The 24731-nt window shown below is 38.1% G+C and overlaps 1 protein-coding gene across 1 annotated transcript in view; it reads left to right on the plus strand.

The window, feature by feature from the left end:
• Positions 1 to 24731, plus strand: part of CPED1 (cadherin like and PC-esterase domain containing 1) — a 149866-nt gene that overhangs the window by 53001 nt on the left and 72134 nt on the right. Inside the window, exons 8-15 of the mRNA XM_071552475.1 lie at positions 8928 to 9070; positions 10388 to 10460; positions 11984 to 12154; positions 13151 to 13255; positions 14154 to 14323; positions 20003 to 20070; positions 20367 to 20411; positions 22217 to 22403. Coding sequence (XP_071408576.1) covers positions 8928 to 9070; positions 10388 to 10460; positions 11984 to 12154; positions 13151 to 13255; positions 14154 to 14323; positions 20003 to 20070; positions 20367 to 20411; positions 22217 to 22403 — 962 coding nt within the window. The remainder of the gene's footprint in view (positions 1 to 8927; positions 9071 to 10387; positions 10461 to 11983; positions 12155 to 13150; positions 13256 to 14153; positions 14324 to 20002; positions 20071 to 20366; positions 20412 to 22216; positions 22404 to 24731) is intronic.

Genomic DNA, 24731 nt, shown 5'->3' on the forward strand with positions numbered 1-24731 from the left:
AACAAAAGTGCAACTCTGTATTTGGGCCCAGCATGGGAAGATGCAAGAGATGCAGAGGAGAGGATGGCTTTCTGCCACACAGATGTTTTGATATGAGACTTGCGTAATAGTCCTATTTCCTTGAGGAAATTTGGAAAGCCCTTATTTAGACCATCTGTGTGTTGAAAAATTAATAATAAAATAGAAGCTTTCTGTTTTGCATGTGGGATCAATTAAGAGAATGGTCTCTGTCAGTGTATGCAATAATTCCTTTTGCGTTAATTGATATTATGCATGTGTATTGAACAGAATGCTGACCCCTGAATAATTTTCTGTTTAATAAAGCTGGTGTGCAAACCAGTAATTTATGATTAATTATCTCAAGGCTTAACACACTGTGAAGTGCTTCCTTTGCCATGTCATTAACCTTTTCCAGCCTGATCACAGTTCTTAATGAAGGGATTGGATTCACTTTTGTAGACTGTAGTACCACATCCTGCATCATGAGGGAAGGCTCTTCTGTGCTGTTGGCAACCTCCCATCGTCTCTGCTCTTACTCACTATCCCTTTGCTCATCCAAAAAGACAGGTGCCTCCTAAACTGGAATTCCTGGACCGGTGTTCTTGCATAACCCTAGATGTACTCAGATGAAACAGCTCTGAAATGATTTTCCACTTGTGAAGTGAAGTAAACATACTTTATGAAAGCAGTTTGCTGTTAAGGTTGCTGTAAGTCACTATAACTGTTGCTGAAACTCTGGGTATTAAGCATTTGGAAACGTGAATAAAGAAAAATACTCTTTTTTTCTACTTAACATACATGCAAATAAACAAGGAACCCTCACTTACACAGGAAATCCATCTTTTAGTATGACTTGGAGGTCTGGTTTAGAGCCGAGCACCGTTACAATTAGGCTGCAATATTGCCCTCAAGTGGCCGGTTTTGATACTACCTCAAGTATTAGCCACATATTTTAGGTGACATAAAATGCAAAACATACATGCAGATAAGGAGCAAAATGTTTACAAACAGCAGAAAGGCTCGGGATTTTTAAATTTAATGTTCTTGCCACGTTACTCTCAGGAGCAAACACAAAAGGAAAATTACCATCAATTCTTAAACAATTAGATTGCAGTGTTATTTGGGACTAAAATTAAGTTTATTCATTAAGTTCTGTAAGAATGCTGTAATTCTCCGCTTTTGGGAAGACTGAGCATAATATAAATGCCATCTCTGTTTTTTTTCCTTATGGTATCTAGAGCCCTCTAATTTCTCTTTTCACTGATCTAAGAAGGAAAGTCTGGACTGGAGAAGATCAAAGACATGCTTAGTCTGACATGCCATTTCTGGCAAAGACCAAGCAAAAGAGCATCATGAAACTGTGTTACAGGACAAGCATAAATTGGTGCTGGTCCCTAGGCAGATTACAGCTATTTCTAGTAACCTGCAAGGTTAGAAACACAAGACTGGAAGTGGAATTTATATCTGGGTGTTTAATAAGTTCCAGTGGACTTTTATGCCATGCAGTTCTCTACTAGATGAATGCTTTTGATCTTCCCAATGTCTTCCAGGAATGAGACTGTACAGATTGTTATGTGTTGCTTGAGAAAGAGTATTTGTTTGCTTAAAAACTTCTGCATGGTTACTTGATTTCATATCCCTAAATCTCAAAAGAAAGAATAAGTAATCCTTCCTTCTTTATCTTCTTCATCTCTGTGTTAACCTTTCATGCAGTGCACAAATACAGTTAAAATTCTTTCTGGAGTTCTTTTCTGCTCTTCTCATTATGAACATCCCAGTTTAGTTAAGAGAGAGCTCTAGACTTTACACTGTTACCCTTGGCTCTCTGGTTTTTTTCCTGGTTCATAGATCGTCTTGCTCTGGCTGTTCAATCCAGGCAGGTCTGTAAGCATGCCCCACTGTGGCTCCTAATTTTCCTAGACCTGCCTCCCATTATCCTAATTCTTCTTCTCATCTTTCCTTTTTTTTCAATTTCCAGCTTCCCTAAGTCAAGCTGATCCACTTTTGTTTCTCACAGTGAGTTGGGAAATGCTGTTAATAAATCACTTTTACTTTCCCACTAAGAAGTTAGTGCTGAGTTGGGAAATCTTTCTCAGATGGCCTTTTCTCCTCCATGTAAATAAGTTGTGAAAGTGTTAAGGAACAAGAGGTTGGGTATTTTTTGTTAACAGGGTTTTTTTAATGAACAATTAAATACCACCTCTTTAAAAATCATATGTAAAGAAAAATATATATATCTGGGAAATTTGCTGTGTAAGACAGCTGAATACTACCATGATTTCCTCCTTCATCAAATCCTATGTAAAGCTACAGAGAAATGGTGCATCAACAAATAAGGAGTGGAATAAACAGACCTACTTTAGGCTAATGCTATAAACATGACAAATTACTGCAGTGTTTTCTCTGTGATTTGTTCTAGAACCATTGGTACATGGTTCATTCTTCTCCCATTACATGCCCTATGACTCTTCCTGTATACTGTGATCAGCGGAGAGGTCACCTGTGCTAGCAGACTATATAGAAAATAGCTTCATTGCTAAATATCTTTTCTCCTGGCTGCCTATGTGGAATCAGTTTGCATTCTTGCAGACATGTTAGATATCTAGATGGTTACATATATATAGTCAAAGAGATTCTTTTTTGTGTGTAAAATAGTATTTTTGTACCTATGAACAACTACTTATACCCAAAAGTATTCAGACCTGGTGAAGAATTTCACCAAAGATAGATCCAGTAAGAAGAATGAATGGACAAAAGTGAACTGAGAGTATAGGGCCTATGCTGAAAGTTCTCAGAAACTGATTTAATTTATTCAAGTTATTTTCAAGAAGAGGCAATTACTGTCTTTGAGACCCTGCAGATCCAGCTGATCAGGAGTGCACCAGCTCCTGTACATAGTAGAACAATCTGGACAAGATGCCCTTTGTTACTTTAAAAAGGGTAATTTCTTGAAACCAAAGGTCATGTTTTGGTTCATCTGACATAAATCTTACTTTCAACTTTTATCCTGATAACTTTGTCTGCCGTATGGTTTTGAAGGCTACAACGAGGTACCAGCAAAGTGCATTCAAAATCTCTTCATACAAATACTGTAAAGTATGATGCACTAAATCCCCAAATGTAAACCTCAAAATTGTATTGAACTACTCAGTAGCCACAGTGGTCTATCTTCTTCTATCTTCTTGCCTCTTGAGTAGGTTCAGAAGTGTCTAATTGATGATATACAATTAACTGGCAACCAGCAATAATAACATACCTTCTATCAATTTCAGTGACAGAAGAAGTAAACTGTGATACCAGACACTTCAAAAATTTTAATAAACATTACACATTTCTAAACATTCTTCTGAAGTTCTACTCACATCCAGCCCCTATCTCACAGGCAACACGGGTTGCAAACACAGTCCTGCTCTTCTGGCGTGCACCTTCTCTTCATTTGTGCACCTCTGCTTGGAGACTTGGGAGCCCCAGCTCTGCATGTCTCCATTTCACACAGGACACAGGATCTATGCCCATCCTTACAACCCAGTATTCCCTGCAGTCTAGGCAGAAGTTGTGATGGCAGTGGGCTGACTTCTGGCAGTGCCTCACCAGCTTTTGACTGCTGCTGACTCCTTTGTTTTAAAGTCACTTTGTAATTTCCTGGTTACTGTATAACCTTGCTGATGGTCACCTTCCTCTTTATCAGGGTAAGTTTGGTAAAACATCATTCCAGACAGTTCTTCATCTTCCAGGCACACAGGGAGTGTTGTCCATGGGCAGGCTGGATGAGCACTCCCATGGTATATCTCCTATCTGTCTTCAATGTCTCATTTAGATTCCCTGGGTGAACTGAGCAATTTTAGTTTGCAATTAATGTCACTATTTTGAGGCATCTACCTTAGGATGGCATAAATTATGCTTTTCAACCATCTGTGTTCTGCAGTGAGGTATAAAAGGAACCTAGATGTTAAGCTCATACACAGATGAGCTAAAGACTTACAGGGTGGGATTCTTCTACAGTATCGATACCTGAATGAGTTGTCTTCATGTGAGCTGTGTCTCTGAACACCTTTGACAATCAACAGAAAGCTAATCAATGCAATCAGTGAAGGCAGGTGTTCTAAATTTGGCTTTATTGCCAGTCCTAAGGTTAGTTAAGGAAAATCTTTCTTTGTTTCATCAGGAGACAAGATTGTGCTAGGACTGAGCTAGAAGGCAGTCTCAGAAGGATCACTATAGTTTGGTTTTATACTCTTTCTCAGGGCAATCCTGAGCTCACCATTCTAGTAGCTGCCCCAGGCTACCCCAGGAGCTCTCCTGAGGAGTTCATTTGCAGAAAAATTGTCAGAGGTAAATCCTTTTGAGGGAGTTACTACAGTCATCAAGACATCCATCCCTGTGAGCACTGCACTCTTCCGCTCATCTTCAGGCTCCATGAGTCTGTGAAATCTGCAAATCAGAATTCTTTTGTCAATTAAACTGCACTTTTTTTTAGTGTGTCAGACCTTTAACTAATGACTCAGTGTGTTTTGAGGAGCTAGAGGGATCTGTGTCACTGACATTATAAACCTTATTTAATGACTGCAGATTTTAAAAACTGGATGTCAAAATGGGTAAAGAAAAAGCATCATAAAAGTAATATTGAGTTAGCCATTGTTTTTTCCCAGTGTCTTTTCCTAAAGCAAAAGTAGTTATCAGGGAGTGAAAGGTCAATGAGTTTCAATTAATCTAAAGAATATTTCTAGTTCATTCTGCCTTTACAGAAAATGTGTGCTTGGTCCATGTAATTTGCCTGCATTTACACACTTCTGTAAGACATTACATAAATATTTTGAATATACTTCCAACTCTGTTTGTCCAACATGTGAATGAACATCTTCAAGCTCATGAGAAGTCTTGCAATCATGCATATAATGGTGTCATATACATGCATGTCTGCATTAAGTTTTACAGCCTAATAAAATATAATCTTTATTCATCTGCTTAAAAATTTGCCAGCCAGAGGTCAGCTTTCTCTCCGAGTGCATTCCTGTGATTGCCAGCAGTTTTTCCTACTCTGTCTTTAAACTATGCAGTGCTCCTCTTAGTCACACTCCAGCAATAGTGAGGTTGAATTTTGCTGGACAGGTAGTCTGTTTACTGTGAAGGTAAGAGGACCAGCATCAGTGGTGATCACCTGAAGAAACCTTCAACTCAATTACTTTAGTATTTTTCAGCTGAACACAGATATTTATATACTTTTGTTCACTCAGAAGAACCAGAGATTACTGCAGATTTTCACACTTTACCACCTCTAATCCATACACTTTAAAATTTTCCTATCAGTTGCTGAACATTCTTTGTAATCCATCAGAGTCAAACCTAACATGAACTTCTTTAAATAGGATTTTTTTTATGCGTTGGAATTTAATGAAGTGTTTGTTTCTTGTCTCCATTGGTCCTGAACCAACCTGACTAAATATTTATTTTCAGCCATTTGCTTAGAAAAACATTGGCCTAAAATCTGATATCCTTCATTGAGAACCTGTTGAGCAATGTTTCTTTTCTAGGCTGGCTAAGGAGAGCTGTAACTAAAATCCTGAAGAAGCCAGTTTTATTCTAATGCCTGTTCTGTTTCCAGCAATTGACTATTACAGCCAACAACTTGCTCTGAGTGCCAATAGGGCAAGTAGGCCTGCTTTTCATCAATAGTTACTAGAAATGTTTACATTATGTGTCCTTTGTGTTGTAGTACTTGGGAATTGATTGATGGTGAGGACAGAAATGAGCTAATGGTGCTCATACTCTTCCTTCTGGTAATCCCCATCTCTCTTCATAAAATTCTGCAACCCTTTATTCTCCCTGTGCAGCAAAATAGCACAGCTTCTCACTTAGTCCTTCAATTGCCACTGGAGATTTAGGAAATTAGAGAAAATGATCTAGCCAGTCTAGCAGGAATGTGAGCGGTGCATCGGATCTAGCAAAGATGCTGAAAATAATTGTCAAAGCTGGCTGAAGAGCCACCTTGGTGAGATAAGCCTTCACTTTTAATGTTGTTTTCATTTCACTTAAACAGTTTAAGTAACTGGTTTTGTCCTGAACAGTGAACCGAAGTAGGACAATTTCACTCAGAAATTAATCTGAATCAGAACTGACGTGAAAAATGTGGAGCGTCTTGTTCTTAATCTTTCTGCCATTCTGTGAGAGAAACAGAGTCTTGGTGGTCTTAGACTTTGTGAAACAAGGACTACTTTTCAGCCTGTGTCTTGTGAGGAGCTGCATAATCTCTAAATAGTACTTCCAGGGCTGTTTTGTGCCAGAGACCCATGGAACTTTGTACAGCATAAAAATATACTTTGATGTAATTCAAGATTTTAACATCATGCAAATATCCAAAGGACAGTGTTGAGATTATATGAGGAACCTTTACTTCACAATTTCCTGGCAGTCAAAGGTTTAATTATATAATTTTAGTCGTATATATTGTTGTCATTTTTTCCTACTGGCATTTCAAATAGATTTATTAGAAAGAGAAGAAAAAGTCCCAGGCACTACAAACTTTCAGTCCAGATCTGTGCATGGGGAACATTTCTTTTAGTCAGTAGAACTTGGAAAAACAACCACTTGGTGAAATATAACCAGAAGTGATTAGAACAGGAAGGCAGACAGATCAAATTCGTACCTACCAGTTATTTACCAGCACAACTGGATGGAGTTACTGGAGCTGAAGTGAGCAAGGAGGATCAATGCTAGTTGCATACTCAAGTATCTCCCATGGCTGGCTATAGGCAATGATACAGTATTTTTTAAAAAGGAAAATGAAAAACGCTTATTACATTTAACTGCATATGCTTCCTGAAGAAACTGAAAGCCATTCATCCATGCCAGTGTGAGCCAGCATGCTAGACAGTTTTCTTACTCACACTGGGAGACCCCTACACTGTCTAGGAAATTCTGGGGACTAGAGTGCACAGAAGTATGCTGTAGGATCTGGTGTGAGCACGGTTAATGCATCATAACACATGAGCAGGAACTAGCGGTGTACCCCAGGGCTCCTTACTGGATCTATTCCTGTTCAACATCTTTGTTAAATGTCTGGATGATGGAGCAGAGCGTACCCTCACCATGTTTGCTGAAACAAAACTGAGAGGAGTGGCTGATACACTGGAGGGACCTCCACAGGCTGGAGAAATAGGCTGACAGGGATCTCATGCAGTTCAACAAGGGTTAGTGCAAAGTTCTGCACCTGGGAAGGAAGAGCATCAGGCACCAATACCTGGTGGAGGCCAGCAGCTGGAAAGCAGCATTACAGAAAAGGGTCTAGGGCACCTAGTTGACCATCAGTCCCCTGGCACACCGGGAGTACTATGTCCACTTCTGGACTCTCCAGTACAAAAGGGATGTGGGGGCGACTAGGATGATTAAGGGACTGTGGCATTCCTTATATAAGGAAATGCTCCTAGAGACAGCATATAGAGAGATCTGGGACTGTTTAGCCTGGAGGCGCTTTCCAGGGGTCAGGGGGATCTCATCAAAGTGTATGAATACCTGAAGGGAGGCTGTAGAGAAGACAAAGGTAGGCCTCTTTCAGTGGTGCCCAGTAACAGAACATCAGGAAACACTTTTACTTTGAGGGTGACCAAGCACTGGCACAGGTTGCCCAGAGAAGTTGTGAAGTATTTATCCTTGGAGGTATTCAAAAGCTGCCTAGACACATTTCTGGGCAACCAGGTGTAGGTGACCCTGCTTGAGCAGGGCGTTTGGACCAGATGACCTCCAAAGGTCACTGGCAACTCAACCATTCTGTGGTTCTGTAATTCTGTGATCATGCTTTGAAGTCAAAATATCACATTAAACTTTGTTGTGGGCTTCTGTGAAAGACCAGATCTTGATTAACCCATCTGCTGTGGATATTTGTTCATTACTGTAGTAGTCAAGGGCATTTAGAGAGAAGCCAAGCACATCAGTTCTCAGTAGGGTTGTCTACAGAAGCCTGCGTGCTTCCGTCATGTTACCTCAATGGGGCATGTATAAATAGCTGACAATAGAAAATATATACTGGCATTTCTAGGTAAATTTAGTAGAGAAATTCCTATAAATAATCAGAAATTTTTGCTTTCTGAATGTCAATACAAAATATGTTCTATATGTACTTTACATCATTTATCTCTGAAGACATATTTCGTAGTATAGTACTACTATATTACCTAATTGTTTTACATAGTTCAGACATTAATTGGGTTCTATGCCATGTAATAACTTCAATGGAAATATGGTTTATAGGCAATCCCTTCCCTAACAGAGATGACTTTCATGCAAAAAAACCCTACCTATGCTCCATTCTTCGCTGGGTCTCTGTGTTGCTCCAGTTGTTTCCCTAAACCTCTATCTGAAGTGCTGAGATGGGTGAATTTGCATGAGTGATGAAAGCAGCTGAGGACAGTGCTCTGCAGGCCAGTAAATATGCCATTCTGAGGATTCATGAGTCTGAAAACCACAGGATATATAGAGTTCAATCAAAACACAGGGTGGGGTGGCTGGTCATTTTTTTCAACATCTTTCTTCTATATTCTCTTTAAAATTTGTTGACAAGGGGGTAGTCAAGGTCAAGTGAAATGGCCCTTGGCACAATGTGTTAAAAAGAGAGAAGGCTGTTACTGTGAGTGTGCTGAAGAAATAAGCATTTGTGGTTTTCTTTGCCTAGAACCAGTGGCAGCAAAAGCTTTTATCAAAGTAAGCTTAGACTGTGAGCAATGTTTTTGAAAACCATTAATAGAGATTTTATTTCTGATGTACTTGTTTGTAAATAAAAAATGTGGAGCTTTTCATACCAGTTCACTGTGCAAATGAATAAGAAGTGAAACTGATATTCCAAGGCAATTTTTATATCTGCCATCTTTTTAATTTATGATTTTAAGCACTGATTTACTGTAAATAGTCAAAGATATATGAATTCTCTTTCACAGCTGCAAAGGTTTTTTGAGATATTCTTCAAAAACAGTTCTCCCCAACAAGCCTTCAACAACATGAAGGAGGCTATAAGCAAACTTCTACTTATAACTGAGGTCTTCAGTGAATCATCTGCCTCAGGACCAAGTTCTTTCAATCAGTAAGTGGCTTGCAGTAGTCATTGTAATGCTAGTGTAATGCAAGATAACTCCTTAGAACAGAATAAAAATTGTAGATTTCTATTTCACACTTCTTTCTAAAGTAAGACATGCTGCATTTAAGGAGTAAAACTCTTCAGTATCCTCAGTGTTTCTAGTTTGTGAAAAGGCTATGATGAATACCTAGGACCAAATGCTGTGTCTTGATGAAGTGTTTCAGGCAGCACAAATGAATAAAAATCACTCACAATTGGGCTAGTCCTAACATATATAATGTTGTATTTCCTTTCATTGAGCCTTCTGTCATATGTTAAATATTTAATGCTAGAGTAGCCCATACGCTTCAGAGCTGGCTCTGACAGGCAACCTCAACAAGAGACACTGTAGAATACCTTATGAAATATACCTACACACCAACAATCACATTTCTGTGTGTAATCACTTCCATTAGAGTGTTACAGTTCTTACACATAAATCAACTGCTATTATGTAATAGTTTTGCTAATTAATATTTGTTCTATATATGTTATGTCCCATCCCTAACATTTTTATGATAAATGCTAAATATGTTACGATTAATTACATTTATGTGTTTTGTAAAGCTATTTTGAGAGTCCAGGTGTTTTAGTGGCAGTAATGTAAAGCTCATTATTTGACTTACACAACTGGGAATAAAGCTTACATTGTGAGTGGAGAGGGTGGAGTGAAACAGGGATGAAGATATTTTGACAGTGGTCCAAGCTCTATTTTAACCAATGATATGGACTCTCTTGTTTGTGTAACACAAGACTTGCTTAGAGCTCCTGTCCCATGCCTTCAAACATCACCAGAACTGCAGGAGAGCTCTTTGGCTTCAATAAGCCTGGAGAGTTTCATCATCTATTGCCCTCCAAATGTCTGAAAGCTTTTGGAGGACCTCATTCTCTTCAAAAGATATTTCATCCTTCAGCGTAATTCACCTCCCTCACTGGTTTAAATGTCAACCCTATAATAATACACTTTTATTTAGCATTTTTTTTATCACCTCACAATCTGACTCCATTTATGTTTAATGCTGCTGGCTCTTAGAAATTTTACTTTGTCTGCATCACATGCTGCCTCTTGACCTCTGTGTGCATGTTCTTGTTTGTGTCTCTGGACCTGTGTGTGTATGGCATTTTACCATATATAGGAACATGGTTCAGTGGTGGACTTGTTAGTGTTAGATTTATGATTGGACTCAATGATCTTAAAGACCTTTTCCAACCTAAATGACTCTGTGATTATATATTTCACAACAGTACCTAACCTCACTGAGTCTGTTTCCTCTTTTATTTCAGGTGCAGCCAGTGTTTTCAAATGCTAACCTTTGACATTGGATTCGGCATGTCCATATACCCAGTAGTTCTTGAGGTGAGAAAATCACATAAATTATTGCTTGACTGAAAAAAATACACCAAGAAGAACACAGCAGTAAACCCTCTTTGATAGGTACCCTCAAATCTCTGATAAATATACAAATACTTTAATATTAATTTTTCCTAAATGTGGAGAGCTGCTGTGGCATAAACCAGTTCTTAAAAGTTGGAGTTCTGTGATGAAGTCACCACACAATCAAAGTGTGCAAAGCTTTCAGTTTTGCATTAAAGGACTATCTATCACCCCAATCAACTATCAGTGAAACAAAACCCATAGAAAGCCTTGTGTGAAAGTAGAGGTAGGTTTTAAATGTGACAGAACAAAGATGAAGGAAGTTAAAACACCACAATTGGCTTTTAATGCAAATTAAAGTTCTCCATATATTGTATAGTATTTCTTCAGTTCATGATCTCCTTTGACCTCCACTCTGCTGTCTTCTTTCTGAATGATCGTCAAGGCCCTCAAAACCAGGGAAATGTGACCTGTGCCAGTTTTTGTATCACTTCTGCCTCAGAACAACCTGTCCGAAAACAAATATTGTACTGCTTTCCAGCTGCTTCTCATTATCCCTGTATGCACACATCAATATGTATATACCTAGGTTTATAAAATGCTTGTCCATATTAGTGATACAGAAATATTTAAGAGAAGTTTGTAAATATAACCTCACTTAAAATCTGTGCAAGTTTCTAGCAACAACAGTGCAGCCATCCTCTCCATCCTTAAAAAAAAATCCTTTAAACACATAGGAAAAATGAACACATGAAGGGAATTTTGCACCGTTTAAAAAATCCAGGAAGACAATATCCTTAAAGTCTGAAAAGACTTGTTTAGCTAGTATAAGAAATGTGATATGTCATAACAATTCTATAATTCTATACCAGGCTGTAAAAAGTTCTCCCAGAAGTGCTTAAAAAACTAAATATAAAACATAATGTTTACCTGCTAGAAGTTTCAACCATTATCCACAATCCATAAATATACAGTAAATCAGTAGGATTTTTTTCTTATGAAAATACAAATTGCCCTAAAAAGTAGCAGTTGATAATTAATTTGACATTTGACTTTGAATGGCATCCCTTGGAAACTGTAGCATGCACACACCATATGCATCTTGATGTTATATCTTTGTGTTTATGCTAAAATAATTATTTAGTCATATTTTATAAACATTAATGGGCTCATTGTATTTTTGTGGTTAAACTTATCATTTCACCTTTAGTAACGCCAAGTACCTGAGTTTTGCAAGAGTTATGTTAACATATTTCTTTAATCAGCTTTTTGATCAAGCAATCGAGAAAAGCTCACATGGAGCCGCAATACTACTGTCCACAGGAGGGCAGCAAACATTGTTGTATGAAGTTGCGACAGAAAATGCGGCACACATTTGTTGTTTTGTAATCCTGTCCGTTTGTGTTATTATAACATTTTTTAATAAATAGTTCCAATGTAATATATCTGGTTATGAAATACTGGAATTTTTATTCAAACTGTAAATTCTTATTGTTTTCCAACAGGTGCACGAAAACTTTGATTTTCAAGATGATGATGATGAATCAACTGTTCAGGACCAAACTTTTAAAAAACTTATTTTTGAGGATACTTTTAAAATTCTCTTATCTAATGCATCCTCAACATCCAGTTTCATTGAAGCTTTGCAAAAAATATATGGATCAATTGTGAGCAAGGTAGTGCACTCCGGCTTTTTCTTATTGAATATACAAAAATATTTAACTTTAAATTGTATGCCTCTATAAAATTGTTGATGCCTTACAGAACTTACAGAATGAGGGGTTTATCTAATAAGAAACTATCTATTACTGTATTCTTGTGAATAAAACTATTCACAGTTTTCAGTAGTTATACTGAATAATAACTATTATATATTATACTAAAAAAACTATTTCATATTATACTGAAAAAAACTATTCAGTAGTTATACTGAATTATGAAATTTTCTTTTCTTCAAATTGGACTCTCAAATTATGTAATTCCCAAAAACACTGTGCTTTAAACATCTATTTAAAACTTTAACAAAGGAATTTTTTTAATCTTTTGTTAATATATACAGATTTTTGTGGTTTTATAATTTTACCCAGAATTATTTAACTCAGGCAAGTAGGTTCATGAGCATCAGAATTCAATTTTCTTTTTTCTTCTGAATGCAAGATCCATTTTTTTTTTCATTTATAAGATCCGTATAAAGTTTCCATGACCAGTGAAAACTACTTCTGACAAGGTGGTGTCTCTTTTAGCAGTATTTCTCGCAGTCTGCGCACTTCTGCCTTTCTGAGGATCACTCTGCTTGCAAGACTTACTTGGACTAATTTATCCATGCAACTTCTGTCTCTTGGACATGTGTGGCTAAAACAGGGTCATGGATTCTAAATTTATGACAGGATAAAGTAGGAAGCTGCAGACATATGCATATGAATGATACAATTACCCAGCCTTTGTTCCATAGGAGACCATAACTTGTGCTTTTCTACACAAAACTAATGCACAATATACTTTATTCTAGACTGAAAAATTGTAAGAGTTGCCAAGGAGCTGGCTGGCTGAGGTTAGGGCTAGTTGAGAGCTTCTGTGTCTTACTCCTTTCACCACAAAAGGGATTGAGATCTAATGAAAGCACATTGTTTTCCATGTGATTTCACCAGAACATGCTGCCTTTTCCTTCACAGGATGGAATGTTCCACAGAGAAGATGAACAATGTTTCTCTTTAGAAGAGATAAATTCAATGATTACTTTCATAAAGGAGCTGAAGAGTCTTGGACAATTTGAGCTGGTAAAATAAATAGGTTTTGTTGCATTGGATATGTATTTTATATAAATTTCTTAACATTTCTCCTTCATTACCATTCTTCACTGCCTCTGGCACATGTAGTAGGCTTGATGGGCAGGGAAGCAAGGAGATAGAGGTTACACTAATTTCATCTTGGAGAATCATTTGAATTTAATTTAAAAGACATCAAGACATCATACAAGGAATTTGATCTCAGGATTCATTGAAAAGGACAGCTAAAGCAGTAATACAGAGCAGAAAATAGAAGGACAGGAGAAAGGGAAGGGAGGGGAGGGCAGGCGAGGGGAAGGGAAGGAAGGGGAGAGGAGAATTATGTAAATTACTTATGAGTGGGTAAAAAAAATGGAGTGATAATGAAGCAAAGCAGGTGTGATTGGAAGAAATGGAGACAGTACAACACTGAGATAGTGACTCAAGAGTAGGTATTGATGAAAAAGTGGCAACACTCCATGTTCATTTTTGGAGAAGAATACAGGTGGAGGGATAACAGTCAGTGTCTATGAGTAGGCATGGCAGTTAGTGAGGGAAATCAAAGATCTGCAACTGAATCTGTTGTTCAGAAACTCTCCATGATATCAGGACTTCTACAAGACCTCCTGGATGAATCTCAGGGATGGAGGTTGATGAGGTTTTCTAAAGAGGGATTGACTTTAATAGATCTGGAAGTCAATACACAGGCAAAGGACTTCGACTTCCTTGTCAATACTAGGAATCCTGATTTGCAAGGCTGGGCAAGACAGTAAATTTCTACATATACGGGAAAGAGCATTCATGTATAATCATCCCTATGCTATGTATACTTTCTTCTGGTTGTTTCTCACATCTTTGCACTCTACAAATATTATATGCGTGGTTTTCTAATCAGTGTCTCTCTTCTCAGCTTTTCCCTTCTGCTTCACCCAAGATACGAACGTTTCTGCGTGACCTTTATCGCATGGTAGACCCAATGAGGCAGCTTGGTTCAGTCCTGACTCTGCATTGGCTGCTTTCCAGTTTGCTTGAACAATTCCAGTTCATTACTAAAGAGGAACATACAAATATTTCAGAATGGTAAGATAGCTGTTATATATGTTGAGGGTAGTTCCTCAAATTATGTTAATTGCAGTATCTCCAGTGAATATCATAAAACTTAATCCTTCAGTATATGCAAGTGGACTTGTAACTCTGGAGAGGAGGGTCCATCATGGAGCCATCATGGAGCACTGTCAGCCATTCTTCCATTAGAAATGTAGCTAGGTTTCTACATAGGACAGGGTTTTTTTTCTTCCTAATAAGAAGGACTCTTGATTAAAATGTAATTGGAACTATGTTAATTTTTTTTAAGATAGATGGAATAAATTATGTAGGTTGTTTCTGAACAACCATAAAATCAAAATTATGAGCATTTGACAGTGTTAAGACTGTCTTAATTTATTCGCCAATTAAAAGCAAAACTGTATAGAAAACATAAAATTTCAGGTGAAAATTTTTCAAAAGGACTAATAGTTTTGAGTGTCATTAGATTTTATATCAAACAAGAGCCTGATCAAAGACCATAATACTCTGAGAACCTCATTTTAACTGTTTTTGAAGAGCTGGAAAAAAATATTGTAATGTCAAGTTTAGATCCACCAAATTTCTGGCAAGAAATTTTAACTTACATAAGGAAGGAAGAAGGAAAGGAAAGAGGGAAGGAGAAAGGGAGTGAACAAATGAAAAGAGGGAGTAAAAAATTAATGGAGGGAAGGAGAAAACTGCATACTGCATGTTTAGTAAAAAAATTGTCAACGTGTGTTTTTTGTTTTCATTATCTCTTGGCTAATGATATTTTATGTACATGTATGCCATACTTTGCTGTCTACAGACATTTATGATTTTACCAGCAAGGGCTTGGGAACACTGGCACATTAGACAATATGTGTGCTCCATTCCACTGAGTCTCAAATTGAATGTTTGACTGACACTATTTTGTACATTTTTCTTGGAGAATACTGTCATGTCTATGTAAGGCATCTGTAAGATTTCTTAAGTTTTAGTTCTGTTTCTCACTGAATTGGGTGGGGCTTTCAGCAAGTCAATACTTATCTGTATCTTTGTTTGCTTAACTATAAAGTGGAGCTTATTCTTTACCACTGTGCTAGGTAACTGTTAATTAGTGTTTTGAAAGTACACAGTTCCATGAATGTGCTAAGTTATTGCTGTTACCACCGACCACTCCATGAGAAGTAACTCAAAGATGCAGCTGCTTGGATTCATATGTAAGCTCCTGCCCTTTAGCAGAAATATTTAGGTTTGCATATCAAAGCATACCAGCCTTTAGAAGCTTTCTGTTCTAATCTAAGCTGTGCCACTCATTCACTTTGAGCAAGCCCTGTGGCCTCATTTTTTCCTTCAAGTTGAACATTATTATATGTGTATAAATATGTAGAAGTACCATGATCTTTCTCCAGGGCAAAGGCCAATCTGCTTCTTTACACTGTATATTTCTGCAATTGTTAAGCTAATAACACCATTCTGTTCATTCACTGTATAAAAAACATGTTCTTTGACATATGAAATCATAACCTTCCACTTCTATAGCTACATGCATGTGGTGTGATGCATGTGTCAGATATGCATGTAATTATATTTAATTGCAAAGAAGAAAAAGCTTTGTTGTACTTACTAATTCAGGTATGCATTCTCTTGGAGCTTTGATTAATCTTTCTTTTTTTTTTTTTTTTTTTTTGCAATTCCCAGCTTTGATGAGTTTGTAAATCAGAACATTTTTCCTGAATTTTTTCAGTTAAGACCATGTTGTTTGGTTCATTTATTTTGCACCTGATGAGATATCATGGAATATTCTGAGTTGGAAGGGACCCACAGGGATCATTGAGTCCAGTTCTTAAGTGTATGGCCCATTCAAGGATTGAACTCACAACCTTAGCTTTATTAGCACCATGCTCTAACCAACTGAACTAATCCTGTGGCACACAGTTCTTATTTCTCTGACTGCGCAAAATTGGTATTTCCATTTATAAAATCCAGGAATTGCATAATTCACTGTCCAACCAGACAAGATAGTTATAGGAAAAATAATGACTTCTGACTGAGATCTTATATAGTTACTCTGTTCACTGATCATGACTCCATAGGATGAAGACAGGATTTAAAGATGTTTCCTGATCTACATTTTTTAACCCATTTAATCTACATGACTAGTATTGAAATCTGAAATTATGTTAGTGAACTCTCTGAATTCCTTCCACAAGAGGAGTAAGAGGAACTCCAGAAGCTCCTCTTGGACTATAATGAAATGGCTACAACCTTGGTGAAAATGACCACTTCTGATGTATTGGGATAAGATATTACAAAGTTCTTTGAAATTAATGGAGTGGTACTACCTAACATGTGCACTGAAATCAATTTTCTGCATTGTTTGTGCATTGCTTTTCAACTTTATGCGGTTTCAGCCTGTGATATGACTAGGATGTAAGGGTGGTCCCGTAGTGTGATGGTGAGCACTCCGGACTCTGGGTCACAAGGTCATGAGTTCGAGTCTCAATGGAGACTGTACCGGGCAGTTAAATGCCTCCCTGCCATCCGATCCTGTCAGATCTCGGATGCTCAGCAGGGTCAGCCCCGGTTAGTATCGGGTGCTGTAGACAGTCCTGAAGATTTCACTGTCACTGTCCGAGCTCGCTCGGCCGTGGCAAATGGACCTCAGGACTTAAACAGTGGGGCCAGTTCTGCGCACGCTGTGCCTTCACCTAAAAAAAAAATCCACTGCGCAGGCTCGAATGGCACACCCCCACCTGGGGGAGAGCCCTTCCCAAATCTTCGTTCGCGAAGTTTGGCCATACATATACATACATACATGACTAGGATGTACATAGCTGCTGTCTTTTAAAGAGGTGCTATGAAATATCATGGTAAGTATGTTTGGCTGTGTCAGACAGTGAGGTATCATGGAAGAATCAGATTAGCAACTGCAGTTAACTCTTCTGTATTTACAAAAGATAAAAGCCTAAGCAGGTCAATAAAGTTGCAAATGTTTTCATGAAATCAACTGATATATTTGGAAAAGTATTTGTAGTTTGCCATATGCAAGCCCTTTTTTAGATCAAAATAGAAGCATCAGCCTTTAGACTGAATTTGGGTTGAAAATAATTTCTTGGAGTTTAACTTGGTGTGTCAATTACCCATTTTGAGAATGTGATATGGTTTGGACTATGGGACAGAAGAAGGCAATAACAAGGAAGTGTGGGTAAGATCACTGACCTGCAATAGGAGGAATGAGAGATGGAGGGAAGGAGGAAAGAAGAGACACAGTCAATATTATATGCCAGGATACCAATTCCACTCTCGAGTCTGTAATTTTATATTTCTCTTTTAAATATCACCTCAAGGTTTTTCATTCACTGAACCAGATGTCCTAATGGAAACTCTGTGACTAAGCCAAGCAAACACTCTACAAAACATGGAGCTCACACTGCCAGTTAATCAAACAGAAAAAAATTGCTAGTGATACACTCTCACAAAATTACCTCCTGTGGTTCCTTGTTTTGAAGAGAGACCTGCATAACATCATCTAAAGAAATAAAGTTAATAATAACTCCACCAGATACTGAAATATGATCTCAATCTTGAGTTTATGAGCCATTAAAAATTGTAACATCCACAACTAACATATCCATCAGAGGCACCAAATGTGCCTCTGGACTAGACTTTTTCCTTTTTATATTTTAATCTTATGAAAGATTCTGTATCTACACATCCTTCATTGCTTACAGCTCTGATTGCTTAGACCATCAGAGCTATATTGCTGCTGTCAATCTGTTGACTTTTTCATTTGCTGAATCAAAGAGATTCCTAAAGGATAGGTTCATGGTCAATAGTTTGTGGTGTACACATCTGGGATCTTTCAAAAGGTACATTCACAAGCATGCAGTCACCAAGGGTACTTACATACAGTCATTAGTTTCATTAGAGCTAATTACAAAGTGTGTAGGCAAAGTACACATCTCTACTTGATAGCTCCTTTGACATACTTAAGTAAATGAAGGGCCACACACAGATGAAGGTCCCTTCTTGACAGTATGTGAAGGAAAGGAATCTGCAGAGTCCAGGGTCTCAGCTACTGGCTGTGTTTCAAGGAGCTTCATAACTGCATCTCACCTCAGTCTACTGACTGCAAGGAGCTTGGACAAAGGACAACTTCGTGGTGCTGATGAATAAAAATCCAGGCTTCAGCAGAAATAAATCATGGAAATGTAGAGACATTTAGGTTGGAAAGATTCCTCCCGTCCTGTCACTTATTACCTGGCAGAAGAGACCAACCCCCACCTCACTACAGCCTCCTTTCAGGTAGTTGTAGAGAGTTATAAGGCTCTCCTCAGCCTCCTTTTCTCCAGACTTATCAACTCCAGCTCTCTCAGCTGCTCTTCATTAGACTTATGCTCCAGACCCTTCACCAGCTGTGTTGCTCTTCTCTGGACGCGCTCAATGCCCTTCTTGTACTGAGGGGCCCAAAACTGGTCCCAGGATTTGAGGTGTGGCCTCACCACTGCTGAATGCAGAGGGACCATCATTGCCCAGTCCTGCTGGCCACATTGTAATCTGAGGATCTTTCTTTTATTACCATGCTGTAACTAGGTATAGTTATTATGTGCCTCTTAATGTTGTCTGATGTTAATTGTAATCTCTATGGATCTGACATGTACAACTCATGCTATTCCTTTGGGAACAGGGGCCTTGCAGTGATGGTGGCTGCCACACTCTTGAGGTGTCCTCTGACTAAACCAAATTCTGGCATTTTATAGAGTTAAAACATCTTATTTTCACCTTACAGTAGGGTTTGAGACCAGGCAAGCAAAAAGAAACTATGGAGAGGAAAAATGTATTTGACAGGTGTTAGCCTTCCCTCTTTGGCAAGGAGGAAGAGGGTGAAAAATGATTTACAACTTGAAAAACAAACTCTCTAATAGTTCGTTAAGTGCCTCCTTTGAAGTAGGTTAAGAATGTGCATGAAATTAGGGTGGTGTCTAGACACTGCAAGCTCAGAACTACATTTCCATGCACACACAGAGACACACCAATCTGCCAGCTGCTTCTTTCCTTATCTCATTGACATAGTGGAGAAATCTGTTTTATCACTGGACAGTTTACCCTTTACCATGATTTACCTCAATATTGCTTTCAGAAGCTCCTGTTGAAACATTAGTGATGGATGGATGATTGCACAGAACAATATTGCCACTTCTCTTCCTTATCACAGACAGTGACTTCATGTCTTTCAAAATCCAAATTGCAGTATCTGTGAAAAAGCTGTTTTATGAGAAATTCTATGGAAAACACTAATGTCAGTAGAGATATTCCCCTTGACACAGGCCTTCATTATATTTAATTCTTTTTGAACAAAGTCTAACCTCAAGTATATACAAAAAATCATCATACAAACAGTAAAGAGATACAGTTTGGGTTATTTTATTCTTGGCTGTATCCACTCTTCCTTTTTCCAGCAATGGAACTATGTTTCGGAATTTATGTCTTATTTTCTATTTTGATATGATATGCTGCCATTTATTATGGAATGTGTTCACTCAGGTAATACTGGTAATGCTGGGAACGTGAATCCAAAAGGTTTATTTTTCCATGGAGAAGATTAAAATACCATGTGCCCTAGAATACTATATAGAAACTGTTGAAAAATGTTTCATGGTTTCTGTTCATTCCATTCATGTAGAAATATGTCTGCTATTGAATTGACAGGCAATCTTCTCAGGAAAATAGGAGTCCTAAGCAGAATGTTCCTTCTGACTCCAGGAAGAATCATGAGGGTAAGGGATTAGAGTAAGGTCTTTTATATAAAGTATGTTTTTCCTATTTGTATTATTTCTGATACATTTATAATTTAGATTACATTGTTTTGCATTCCAGCTGAAAAATCTTGGCTTACTACATATAAAAGACCAGTTTCTTCCTTGTTGCTGTAAGTTGTTATGCTGAACATTCATGGGCCAAAACCAAAGATCTCACAATGTATATTTTATAATTAAAAGATGATTTCTTCTCATGTAGGATTGTAACTTTCTGTAGGGCAGAAAACTATTAGTTGTCTCTGTTTATCTTTCAGAATTGCATTATTCCAGTAAGACTAAAGAAAGACAATGCAGTTACGGTAAGTCAAGGTCTTTCTAGACCACTAAGGGTGAATAATAGAGATTTCTTGAACAAATATCTTGTGTTTTTCTGCATAACCTCTCAGTGAATAGAGTATCTGCACGCTGTTAGGAAAAAGAAAAGTTGGGTTTTTTTTAAGTAGCAAATATGTTTATAAACAACTTTCAATAATTGGGATATTATTTTAAATAAGTCTCAAACATAAGATTAAATGTTGCTGTGTGTGCATATTAATCTGAGTATTCCAGCACTCGTTGATCCTTTGTCACACTTTAGTAGACTTTTTTCCCTTATTTCCAGTAACTTCAGCACACACTTGTGCATGTGTAAAAACCTTTAAACTTCTCTGGAGTTCAATGGTGGAGTATTAAAGAGCTGCTTAAGAGATAAGTTTTTCTAAAATATATATTTTAGGAATATTTGGCAAGAGCAATGCTTTCTGCTGCCTTCCTCCTTGACACATTATCTGAGGGGCTGCTTTGTTAACATGAAGCCATTGCTCTGTGGTGGAAAGGCTTTGCTACCCATTGAGCCTTCTGTCCCCTCTGATAGTGATATCATGGTGCCTCCAGGAACTACTCTGTGTCAGTCAAAGGACAGAAATTCTCCTGGGCTGGCTGGCATCACTATTCTGATTTTATTATATTTTATGTTGAAAATGCCTCAATTAACTTTATTTTGAAATTCCTCCTCATTTTTAAGCTAGTAGTGAGACAACATTTCTAAGTAAGGCATACAGGGTATGAAGAACTGTTTATACTCAACTGTAGGAGGTTTTTTTAATACCTTCCACGTGTCAATGTATATGACTCTATTCCCCTACAAATCTAACCCAAATTCTGATCTTCCACTGGAGTAACTTTCTTTGCATTTTAACCCATGGAAGAAAATGCTGAAATTGCCTTGTTTTCTTTCACAAGGTAGATATTTCAAGGTATAAAAGGTCCACATAGAACTACTTACATCCTTTGTGACTCTTTTAAACCAGATTTTAAGCCACAAGATTTTTCATATATTATAGTAAAAGACTTTTCTATCTGCAATATTTTCTGAAGTACCTAGTTTTAAACATGTATTAGTGAATATATGTGGAAAGCAGTTCTGAATGTGTAATTATACTGTAAATCTGAATCCAGTAGGTTGGATTAAAATATTTGTAATAAGTGGGTTGCCAGCAGATAATTATTCTCATGAGTCATTTGGCAAACACTACAAAATAAAGGATACATTTGAGCAAATAGGATTTGATTGTGGAGATTTCATACACAGGCAAGGAGCTGGAATTCGTTGATTTAGGAATTTTAATAAAACATTCTTCTAGCTCTACTGCAAATGACCCCATGGGTCTAGATATCTCCATGTGACTTGTTCTTAGGAAGAGTAAGAGTATGTCTAACTTACTTTGATTTTTGTTGGAAATTACACTTGTACATAAACCCTATACACAGGCTGGTACACAGTAGGCTATGAATTTTGGACTACCTCTTCTTTAAGTTCCAGTTAACCAACTGGAGACAGATCTCCCAGACTTAATCCTTGCATTTTCAAAAGCTTACTAAGGCTTTGAGTTTTGTGGCTAAAGTGATTGGGTACTGAATAATTAAAATCCCTCCAAGATCTTAAAACTTCTCTAAAGTGCTATTACAAACTCCATTAAGATTTTGCAGCAGGATTATCAGTCTCAGAGTGACTAGGCATTAAATATCTTGCCACTGTGCATGTTATCAATCTGCCTGAAGTTGCATGTTACTCAAAAATGTTCCTACATTTCACAGTTTTTTCTTTGATGCCTTCTTGGAACAGATAAAGATACCCTATCTCATATCAGGCAGATCTTCACCAGTCCACAGCTGTACTTGAATCCTCGGTTTAACCCAAAGATCAAGGAATACTATGCAGAAGTACCATTTGACACGGTGACAGTGAAGATAGGAGCAGAACCTTCTAACTGTCAATGCCAAGTACACCTTGATGACAAGAAGGGGCCAAGGTATGAGCAACAAAATATGAGTGTAAAAGCTTAGTTTTGGAAATATGTCAGAATATTCCAGATAGTTCTGTGTTTCCAAAAGCATAGAACACAGATTTTTCACAGGAAAGTCAGAGGGAGTTCAGCACTGAGAAACCTGCATGTATTTTCAATATCCTGAACTCCGTGGTAATAATATCTCTGGCCATAACTAACCCTAGCTTTATGGAGGGAACAGTTGATAGCATCCTACCCAGCTTCTGCAATCACTGACAGCATCAAAGCTGAATAGGAACAGACCATCACTACACTGCATGCAGTCAACAACAGAGAGTTTGAGCTTTTGTACCCAGGTATTAATTTTGCACTTGTGCCCTAAGCTGCTACCCTGCTGGGACGGCTCTGATTAAGTGGGTCAGAGTAGGAGAGCTAGGTTTAAAGGAAGAAGTTTATTAGGGTAATTCAAGTTTACTAGTTCAGAATGATCCATTTTCATCAGAGTTGAGTCTCATTATAAGGGATTATCATAGAAACAAACAATCATTTACATTGAAAAAGACCCTTAAGATCATCAAGTCTAATTGTTAACACAGAACTGCCAAGTCCACCACTAAACTACATCCCTACCTCCTGGGTTAGTGACTCAGTTACTCTCCTGGGCTGCATCTTCCAATGCTTAACAAAGCTGTTTCAGTGAAGAAATTCTTCCTAATGTCCAACCTAAACCTCCCCTGGTGCAACTTCAGGCCATTTTTCACTTGTTAATTGTGAGAAGAGACTGACCCCTGCTGGCTACAACCTCCTGTCAGGTAGTTGTAGAAAATGATAAGGTCTCTCCTGAGCCTCCTTCTCTCCAGGCTGAACTACCCCAGCTCCTTCAGCTTTTTCTCAGAAAACTTGTGCCCCAGACCTTTCACCAGCTATGTTGCCCTTCTGTGGACATGCTTCAGCACCCCAATGTCATTCTTGTAGTGAGGCACCAAAACTGAACACAGGATTCAAGTTGTCAAGGATTCACCAGTGCTAAATACAGGGGGATAATCTCTGCTCTAGACCTGCTGGCCACACTATTCTTAATACATTGAGCCAACTGTCAACCAGCATCCCAGGTCTTTTCCCACCAGGCTTCTTTTTTCCTGACTCTCTGCCCTGAGCCTGTAGCTCTGCAGGGGTTTGTTATGATCCACGTGTTGGACGTGGCACTTCACCTCCTTGAACTTCATATGCTGGGCCCATCAATCTAGACTGTCCAGATGTCTTTTCAGAGTCTTCCTACCCTGCAGCGGTCAGCACTTCCTCGCACCCAATTTGATGTTATCTGCAATTGAATGATGGTGCACTGGATCTCCTTGTCCTGGCCATCCAGCCAGTTTTTTACCCAGGAAGTGTATGCTCATCCAAGCCATGAGCAGCCAGTTTCTCCAGGAGAATGCTGTGGGAAACAGTGCGAAAGGCACTAGGTAGACAACAACCACAGCCTTTCTCTCATCCACTAAATGGGTCATCTTGTCATCCACAAGAATTCCATCTTATCTGATCTTTTAGAGAAGTATAAAGCTGGACAATAGAGGAGAGAGCAAAGTCATCACTAAACATTAGGTTTGAGCACTGACCCACAATCATCCATGATGTTTAATTGCTACTGTTATCCCTGGCACAGTTTTGTTTTTCCCAATCAACAGCATGTGCCAGTGACAATTTCAATTTGTTTATCTGGGTCAGGTACTTCAGAACAAGAGAACTGGCCTGTTTACATACTAGGCATTATGAGTGAATAAAAAGGAGGTGCATGAACAATGATTTACTTGGGAAGAAGAATTCTTAGCCATTACAGAGCTAACTTTGCTTTATGATATGAAGTGCTTATGCAACACACCATCTATTGACTTTGAAGCAGATGCTTTGACCTAGAATGTCCAATAATAACTAGACAGTCTGTACAGTTCTTACTGATCTAAGGCCCAGTATGTTTCCTGCATTTTCAATTAAAAGTCAGTCTTGATGTATCATTTCAAAAGAAACTGCCATAAAATTCTTCCACTCAACATTTTGGTGTCTTAATGTTAACCCCTGGCAGTGAGCATGGATACATGTGAAAAGCTTAGAGATTTCTTCCTTGTGAAACAAAACCAGAATACCAGTATGTCCTTTGCATTGAAAAGTAAAAGCCTTCCATGGGCAGGTTCTGTCCTTCAGCATTTCTCATTTTCCTTCCAAGGGAAGAAGAGCACAGCTCAGATTTGCTCATCTGTCACTCTGAGCAGTTTGTCTAGTCCTCAGATTTGGCTAGTGGACAATTTCAGCAGCTAGCTGACACCTCTGATCACGTTTTTCTCTCTGCTGAGTTCA

The sequence above is a fragment of the Pithys albifrons genome, chromosome 3 (genome assembly GCF_047495875.1).
Source record: "Pithys albifrons albifrons isolate INPA30051 chromosome 3, PitAlb_v1, whole genome shotgun sequence".
NCBI lineage: Eukaryota > Metazoa > Chordata > Aves > Passeriformes > Thamnophilidae > Pithys > Pithys albifrons.